General features: G+C 46.4%; 1 protein-coding gene across 1 annotated transcript; it reads left to right on the plus strand.

Annotated features, from left to right (window-relative positions):
• The first annotated feature begins 5,384 nt into the window (after positions 1 to 5,384).
• On the plus strand, positions 5,385 to 9,048 carry fundc1 (FUN14 domain containing 1). Its single transcript, XM_083638023.1, has 5 exons — positions 5,385 to 5,465; positions 5,894 to 6,047; positions 7,016 to 7,091; positions 7,183 to 7,311; positions 8,099 to 9,048. Exons 1-5 carry the CDS (start codon positions 5,447 to 5,449, stop codon positions 8,174 to 8,176), a joined length of 456 nt encoding a protein of 151 aa, XP_083494149.1. The 5' UTR covers positions 5,385 to 5,446; the 3' UTR covers positions 8,177 to 9,048.
• The last annotated feature ends 594 nt before the right edge of the window (positions 9,049 to 9,642 follow it).

A 9,642-nucleotide genomic window follows, 5' to 3' on the forward strand; every position in this document is an offset into this window, starting at 1 on the left:
TTGTTCTTGTTGTTTCCCCCAATATATGATACAACGTGGAACTGTATCAACAGGAAGTTCTGATAGAGGGAAGTGTGTCACAGAGCAGTTGCGGTTATACCACAGAGGTTTTATGGGTTACACAGACGTGTAACCGTAGACTGTAGCCTAAAGTTTAGGCCCTAAACAAGTACAGATCCTGTACAGGCACATGGTGCATGTGTCGAATGCCACTAGCTGTGGCAGAAAACAGACATAATTACTGACAGATAGATTTATGTCCACTGGGCTGTTTTGGATCACTCTGCCTTCTGGCAAACCATCTTCCTTCACACCTCAGGGGGGAGAGACTTTGACATGCACATCAGCCAATGGGGGAACCGCACAGCATAACCAAGTGCATAAAAGGTAAGGTGCAGCCCGCCCACCTCCAATCCTTCAGACAGCATCTGAGATGACAACACATAGTCTAGGACGGACTTCATCTACCTTGGCAAGATTGCCGCGTATTCCCAGATCTGCTATCTCCAGGGCTGTGCTTTCCCTCCTGGTTTCCGAGCGCTCGACCCTCTCCAGCGTGGATGCCCTGACGGTGACACCCTCATGCTATGCTTCGATGCCGCCGCCATTGACGCTACCCAAGCTGCACCATTCAGCCTCGGGTGTTGGCGAGCTAGCCATGTGAGGTGGCAGCTAGCTCCCACCTTCTGCTATGCTGGATATTATGGCTCTCTCCTGCATGGGGGGAAATCACCGTGTTTTTTCCAACAGGTTTCCGAGTGAGTAGCCTACTATAAGTAATACACCAAGCATTACTCATATTCCCCTGCGACTTATGTGAATATATCTTTACACAATGTCGAATTGCAGCTGCCACACATGGAGTTCTAACGAAAGTTCAGACAGGAAGACTATAATCTGCACTTTATGCTTCCTCATTTCACGCCACCCCTTCAAATCTGCTCACCCGCTCAAAATAAACCTGCCAACTTCTGGGCTTCATTGAATAATCCAACACGTTCTCACTCCGTCTCTTTTATCCAATAGCATAGCATCACATCACCTCTCACCCCCACACACCTCCATTGTAAGGCCTACATTGCTTTTCACCCCCAAGCCAACCACATGGCTGTTGTCCTCTTAAATATGTTTTTTTCTATCCCATTCAGCCTCCCAACCTTGCTGCTGACAGTCTCACACCCTCCACCTCCCCTTCTCCACACAGTTTTGCAGACCCATCAGATTCTTCAGTCTGAAGAGTCATCAGTTTCAGAAGGCGAGGCATCACCATCACCACCAGTATCTAGACTCTACAGGGTGATATACAGTAACTGGCTGCTGCTCTGGTGCAGCCCTATCTCATTATCTCCATGTGATGTCTAAGCGCCGAAGACTATTAACAATACCTAATTCTCATAATATTTTCTGTAATGCATCATTTAGTAGCTATTGTAATAAATATTATTTTATTCATTCACTGGTCTCCAGTCTCTCCTGCTGGCATTAGTTACTTCCTGCACCTTATGTGAGGCGGTTGGCATACAATCACTCTCTCCAAATGCTGTTCCATCATCCGAGGGCAGCGCCTTGTGGTCCAGACCTTCGCAACTTCATAGGGTTTTCAAGTGGGCAACCCCCCCCCTCCTCCTCCCCTCCCACAGTGTTCTGTTGATTAGCCCACAGGGCTACTCACCACTTGCCCTCCCTCTCCTCTGCCAGCCTGGTTGCACCATTGCTCACTCCTCTTCAACCAGAGCCGTCTGGAAGCTCTCTCCACCCGCCATGGTGAGTAACTGCCCTGGGAAGCCCCTGCAACCAACTTGGTTCCAGGCTCTCCATCCCCTCTGCTGGCTTTCAAGGATGAAGGATATTCCAGCTTGCGCTCGTGTGCCTCCTCAATCCTTTCCTCCCAGGGTACTTTCAGCTCCAGAAGGAGAACCTGTTATGTCAGTTCGGCAAATTCTTCTCGAAATTTGAGTTTGCTTTCCAAGGTCAACTCTCATTTCCCAGTCCTTTGCTGTCTGTCGAGAGGATGCCTGTACCCCCTGCACCTGATCATGCTGCCATGTGAATCTCCTGTCCGTCAGGCTTGTTGGGCATGATGGCAGGATGTGTTCCAGGTCGGCTGGTCTCCCACACAGTGAACAGCAGGTATTCTCTGTTAGTTTCCACCGTTGGAAGTCTGTTAGTGTTGGTAGGACATCATAGACAGAACAGAGCAGAAACTTAATCCGGTGTCCCTCCATATTCCAGATGTCCTTCCATCCATTCCATTCTATTTTTACGCTGTCCCACCAATTCCAGCTGCCCTGGCTTGTCTGTCCTCTTCCTCTGCCACCTGGATCTCCTTCTGCACCATACCTCGCCACTCCATTAGCTTTGCGTCCTTCCAGCTTGCCCTGGTGATGCTGTCCACTTGCATCCTGTCTGTCTGGATGCTGATCTCTGCCTGCCGGACCGCCTCATCCTCACTGTCCTCTTCCAGGACTGATGTAATTGGCAGTTGCATTAAAACATCCAACATGCTCCAACTCGCCCATGTTAACTGATGGGCGATACATGCTGTACGGAAAAATTACGCACCTGTTCTATTTGTCAGATCCCGCATCCATCTGACAGATTACATGAGTGTGGGTCTGTTCACAGCCGTACCGGAGCTGTACCGCATCTGTTCCGGAGCTGGTGGACATTAGCCCTTAGGCCGGGTCCGCCGGGAGGCTCCACAGGACATAAATGCACACACAAAAAGCAACACGTGATAAATGAAACATAACATAAAAGAACAGAAACACACAATAATAATAATATAGATTTGAAAAGAAAAAAACTGAAAAACACTAGCAATGCAAGGTGTTTCAATTAAATGGTGTGAGAAGTCATATTTATACAGTATGTCATGCATCAGGTATTGCACTTAGCCAATATTACGATCAGTCACTCGTATTGCATTCCAAACCCAAACTTGTGCAAGGTAATGTGTGTGTGTGTGTGTGTGTGTGTGTGTGTGTGTGTGTGTGTGTGTGTCTCTCTGTGTGTGTGTGTGTGTGTGTGTGTGTGTGTGTGTGTGTGTGTGTGTCTCTGTGTGTGTGTGTGTGTGTGTGTGTGTGTGTGTGTGTGTGTGTGTGTGTGTGTGTGTGTGTGTGTGTGTGTGTGTGTGTGTGTTTGCGTGTGTGTGTGCGTGTGTGTGTGTGTGCGTGTGTGTTTGCATGCATGTATGCGTGTGCGCACGTATTGTGTGTGCGAGTTATTTGTTGAGGAATATGGCCTGTGGAAAGAAGGTATTCATCAGCCGGTTGGTGTGTGTGTTGGCGGTCCTGTATCTCCTCCCTGAGGACAGGAGGGAGCACAGGCTGTTGTGCGGGTGAGTTGGGTCCTTGATGATCCTCAGGGATTGTATGAGTATTATTTACGTTAATGAGATAAACAGGGTAAAAGAAACATGTTTTCTAAAGAAGTTTGGAGGCTTAATTGGAACTTCATCATTTTAGGGGCAAGGCTTTTTGGCCTTTGGTGTAATATTTTAGAGCACAAAGGCCACATGCCATTCAGTGCACAAAGACCATTGAGTGAAATAAGAAATAAGAGGATTTGGAGCCAACAAATAAAATAAGTTGACTTTCCGACTAGGACGGGGGGAAGGACATAATTCACAAATGACATGAAAAACATAAATTAACTTATATATATATATATATATATATATATACCGACCACCCCTCCCCCCCACCCAACCACCAACCCCCCTCCCCCCCACCTCCCACCCCCCACAGATCCAGACCGCCCTCTCACCATCACTGAGGATGAGGTGCGCCGGTCGTTCCTGCGCATCAACCCACGCAAGGCGGCCGGCCCGGACGGCATCCCCGGGCGGATCCTCAAGGCCTGCGCCCACCAGCTGGCAGGCGTATTCACAGACATTTTCAACCAGTCTCTCTCCCTCCGACGAGTTCCCTCCTGGTTCAAAGCAGCAACAATCATCCCCATTCCCAAGCAGCAGAAAGTGACCAGCCTCAATGACTGGCGCCCAATAGCCCTCACGCCAATAGCCAGCAAGTGCCTTGAAAAGCTGGTCATATCAAAGATCCGCCCCACACTTCCCCCGGACCACGACCCGCTACAATTTGCATACCGCCCCAACAGGAGCACAGCGGATGCAGTAGCACACGTGCTCCACACCGCCCTGTCCCACCTGGAGGGGAAGGACACCTATGTAAGAATGCTGTTCGTGGACTACAGCTCAGCATTCAACACCATAGTACCCTCCAGGCTGGTACGCAAGCTCAAGGATCTGGGACTAAACACAGCAATGTGCGACTGGATCCTGGATTTCCTGACAGACCGCCGCCAGGTGGTGAGGGTGGGCAACCTCACCTCCTCCCCACTGACCATCAGCATAGGAGCGCCCCAGGGGTGCGTCTCCAGCCCCTTCTGGTACGACCTCTACACTCACGACTGCGTGGCGACTCAAACTTCAAACACCATCGTGAAGTTTGCAGACGACACAGCAGTCGTGGGGCTGATCTCGGGGGGGCGACGAGACGGCCTACAGAGAGGAGGTGGGGGCCCTGGAACAATGGTGCCAGGATAACCACCTCTCTCTGAACGTCTCCAAGACCAAGGAGATCATTGTAGACTACAGGAGGGGGGGGGGGGGGGGGGCGCACACCCCCCAATCACCATCAAAGGCACAGTGGTGGAAAGGGTGGACAGCTTCAAGTACCTGGGAGTCAACATCTAGCCTAGGTAAACCCAGCCACCACGTGACCTGCTCTCTCCCAGTCACTATAGTCACATACTGTCACACATATAGTGACTGAGAACAGGTCTGAGAGCAGGTCACGTGGGGGATGGGTTTACCCAGGCTAGTCAACATCCACCAGGACCTGACTTGGGCCGGCCACACCGCCACTGTTGTCAAAAAAGCCCAACAGCGAATACACGGTAGTTCAATGATGTTCATCATGTCTTCATTTATACATAGACGTTTTTGTTTTCTTGTGTTCAGACATAGGTTTATAGATGTTATTTATTTACCTTGACAGTTTCGACGAGTCAACTCTCGTCTTCTTCAGAAGCAGTCGCACTGACACCTGGGTATGACGTCATATGCTTATTATTATTATTACTAGGAAGGTAGGTGACCATAATTCATTTCAATGTCCGTTCTCGAAATCGCTGTGTGCCCTCCAGTGTTGCTCCTGGCCAATCCCGGCGCCACAGGGCGTGGTTATTGCTTATCCTATGTGGGGTTAGAAATCACGCCTCTCCGGGTTGGGTTTAGGCATGAGGAGTGATGATTGGTTAAGGCTAGGGTAAAATATCACGGTAAGCCAATCAGAGGCAGAGTAGGGCGGGTCATGTCACTACCATCGGGAGGGGGGGGAGGGGGGGTACGTGTCGTGTGCATGGGTCGTGTGGAGCAGAGGACAGAATAAACTGCCAGACAGACAGGCCAACCTATTCCAAAATGGCGAACCGCGAGAAGGGTAAGTGTACAAACTAATAACAGACCCTTCTTTGGGCTGTTTACAACGTCTGTAAGTCCGAATCACTAGCTAACATTGCGCATTTGGTCCATGTTCTATGTTTCCAAAGTCTGTTTCCGCGTGCGCACAAGCCCCATAGGCGGCACAGGTTTACACATAACGTTAGCGTTTCCATCATAATGCTAACAGTTAATTATAGACCTAACGTTAACGTTACTAGTAACGATGTAGCAATGAAGTTACCTTTGACCATCATGGCAAAACACTGCTGCAATAGACATTTACAACGATACATATCACTAGCAAGCAGAATTGTACAGAGATCCACTGACTTTATGGGCTGTTTTGCATGTTTTGGCCATTCGCCACTCATGGGCCTGCACATCGCATTGTTGTTTTGTCATCATGGTTGTTGTTTTTTTACACAGAGCTCGAAGAAGAGATTTATGACAAGGTCGTAGATCTGACAGAATATGCCAAACGTCAACGATGGTGGAACCGCCTCTTTGGAAGCAGCTCTGGTCCTCTAGCAGAGAAATACTCTGTTGCCACCCAGATAGCCATAGGGGGAGCCAGTGGATGGTAATGGTCCCCATGGAATACATTGCAGATTATGCTGCCTCCATGTGCTTCTCGTAAACTGCTCTCCAGTTTTCAATGGACCCTGTAAATGAAAGTCATTTTTTGGTGGCAGAATTCTGCTTCTGCTGCAGCAGCAGAATGAAAAGAAAATGTTCACCAGGCATGTAGTTTATGTGTTAGTTAATATACACACAACATAGATATAACATTACTAGGCATCTCACTCTTATGACATCACTGATGACATCACTTCCAGTTGAGTGACATCACTTCCGGGACAAAATTGAAACAGAGAGAGAACAGAGATTGCCCACTTGCCCCTATATAGATCACTAGGCATCTCGTGCGCTACGCTCAGCTCGCATACGCCGTTCGGCCGCTGCGCAGCCTCGCCCATAGCTCAGCTGCCGCGTGGCCTCGCCTGCCCTATTGGCGCACACGCAATGTTTCCCTTTCTCTCCCTTAGTCTCTCTCCCTCTAACTCTCCCCCTCCTCTCAGTCTCTCTTGTGTGTGTCACTGATGACATCATCAATGATGTCACAATGCCTATGTATAACATCACTGATGTCATCAGTGACATCACTGAACTAGCCTTGTGTGTGTTAGTGAATTTATGACATCACTGATGATGTCATCAGTGGGACAGACAGACAGAGCCCTAGCTCCGTTTTATATAGAGTAGATGTAGATGGATAGATATATAGATAGATAGATGATAAAAATCCATAACTTGTACCATCAACTGTCGAATCAAATTCAATGCTCTCCTTTCGATAAACGTCAACTCAGTTTGTCGTAGAAAACTGAAGTCATAAATGCACCACTTTGTTGCATCGTTCGTTCACCTGCGCTCACTATGCAACTGCAATATTTCCGACAGCATTGGAAGGCAGCATTAGTCTTGCATCTTTATAAGGAGGGTTCTTTCATGATGTCTATGACTCAGAAGTGTTCTCTCTCATTTTAGGTGTACAGGGTATCTCTGTCAGAAGGTTGGAAAGGTTGCTGCTACAGCTGTGGGAGGCGGTCTTCTGTTGCTACAGGTATCCAAGTGTTACTAAGCACAAGCACATGTGGTTTAAGCCTTTAAAATGGTCTCTTAATCGTTGTTTGACTTGTGCTTTCTCTCTCCAGATTGCCAACAATAGTGGCTATATCCAAGTGGACTGGAAGCGAGTAGAGAAGGATGTCAACAAAGCTAAGAAGCAGTTAAAGAAGGGTACCAATAAGGCTGGCCCAGAGCTCAACTCATTTGTTGACAAGGTAGATCCTCAAAATGTTGATATTTATTACAATGTAATTCTGTAAACATGCTAGCGCAGTGGTTCTCAAATGGGGGTCCGGGGACCCCCAGGGATCCTTGAGGGGGTTCCAGGGGGTCCCCAGCCAAAAGGGGGGTAATAAAGTTATTTTCGCTATAATTCCAGTAACACAATGGCTATTTTGGTCATGGGTTTTATACATTTTCTGTAATAAAACATCTAAAAGCATCAATCTTATTATGGGGACCGTGGGACAAAATCATATCAAATGGGGGTACGTGGTCTAATATTTGTCAGTTTAGGGGTCCTTCATGTGAAAAAATGTTAGAACCACTGTGCTAGCGATCTTGCAACCCCAACACATACGTATAGAGGTCAGTCAAAACATCAGAATGTCTTCTCATTCCATCACAAATATGATGATCGCACTTGACAAATCAGTCAATAGTTGTGCATCACAGAAAAATGGAAAACATTGAAAAACCATAAAACCTGCCAATGAAGTTATTAATCCTGTTGATAACAAATAATACAGAGCTGAATTGCAAACATATTGAATTATGCAATTCTTTGCAATCAGGGAGGCAGGGCTAAATTTCAGCCATCACCCATGTACTTGACATTCAACTTGATGAATGAAGCAGCTAACTACTATCACTGTTTTTTGCAAGCCCAACTGAATGAGCCAGGTGGTTGATACATTCAACCTTACCACATTTTAATAAGTCAAAATTATCAATTTGAAATCGATATTCGATTCACCTGTTCTGTATTGTGTCTTGTTTCAGTCAACGGAGTTTGTGAAGAAAAACATCGTTGTCACAAGTGGGTTCATCGGAGGCTTCCTGATTGGCCTGGCATCTTAGGTCTGCCAAAATGAGACAAGCCTATTCATTCTCAAGAAAGAACACGGGGGAAATCACTGCATCATAGCTGTTAAGGCTTCTCACAGCAAGCAAGCAAACTTCAAATTAGCTTGTAGCTGTGTGTTTTTACATAAGCTCCACATCCTTTTTACTGTCAATACCGTACCTCCAGAAAAACATGGAAGTAAGGCTTTTGGATCGACCACAATGGCCCCCTAACTTAAAAATGACTGTCCAGGCCGAGTACGACAAGACACATCTTCCAAACCAGCTAAAGAGCAACATTGTTTTAGCTTTAAAGCTGCAGTGGAACTGTGCAACAACGCTCCATGTAACTGCATAGGTAGTACTACTCCACTGCACAGAATACCACTGACATACTACGGCACATGCCGATGTCCATAGACTGAGAATGTTGCAAGCAACTATTATTATCTTTACCAAACTGACATTGTACAACACCAAAATGAAGGAATGGATGCACTGTCACTGCTGACACTTTTTCTGCGCACAATTTGGCTAATTACATTGCAGCAATTGGCTAAGTGTATTTAAACCCACTTTCACAGGTGTGACAGTTTCCGTGGGATTGCATAAGTGTCAGTATTATTGCTCAGACCCAGGTCGCCACAGTCAATCATCTTCAAAGTTAAACTTGAATCTTATTCGAAAGTGCTGATAGATGTTGGGTTGCTACAGTATGCCTTTTTGAGAGGTGCAATATGTGTGATGGGTGTTATGTCAGCCTCCCCTGCATCTCAGATTTTTATGTATTTTGTTTAGCAATAAAATGTTGATGCTTTAGGTAGTACTGAAGGTTGCTGATGTATTTTTATATAAGGCTGTTGAGCAAATAAACCATTTAAACAGGACTTTTTAATGGTTTCTCTTTCTCCTGTTACCCTTTTAACTGTGCTCTAATGCAGTTTGTCATCATTCAAAATTCGTTGTGCCTTGAAAGTATTTAAACACTCTTGACTTACAGTATTGTTGCCTGGGTCCATTGACCACCCATTCCATCGAGTTTGCTATGGAGTGAGTGTGAGTTGACAATTCAATCTGATATCAGACAATACGTTTATACCTCCATGGTTTAGATCAGTCTGCTGTTAATTCATGCTCAGCAATTATTGAATTATTATTATATTGTCCTACTGAAGCAATTATTTCAGATTTCTGGTTTATAATGAATGTTTAACGTTGGCGATAGGCCTAAAAAACGATTTGTAAGGTAATACATTCGAAATGTATGGGATGCATGTTAGCTAGCTAGGCTAGTGTCATAGACGTGTAGCAACTTGTATGGGCTAGTATGTGTCATTTTGGTAGAGGGAGAGCGAGAGCGCGCTGGATGTTGCCAAGCAACGCAGCCAAACAAAACGCCTCTACGGTAACCTCAGATCAAAGACCGTTAGAAACTCAACTTGTAGAAAGAAAAAAATCCATCTGCGTTCAATTTTGCCGTC

This window comes from Poromitra crassiceps (assembly GCF_964638095.1).
Source record: "Poromitra crassiceps genome assembly, chromosome: 6".
NCBI classification, from domain to species: domain Eukaryota; kingdom Metazoa; phylum Chordata; class Actinopteri; order Beryciformes; family Melamphaidae; genus Poromitra; species Poromitra crassiceps.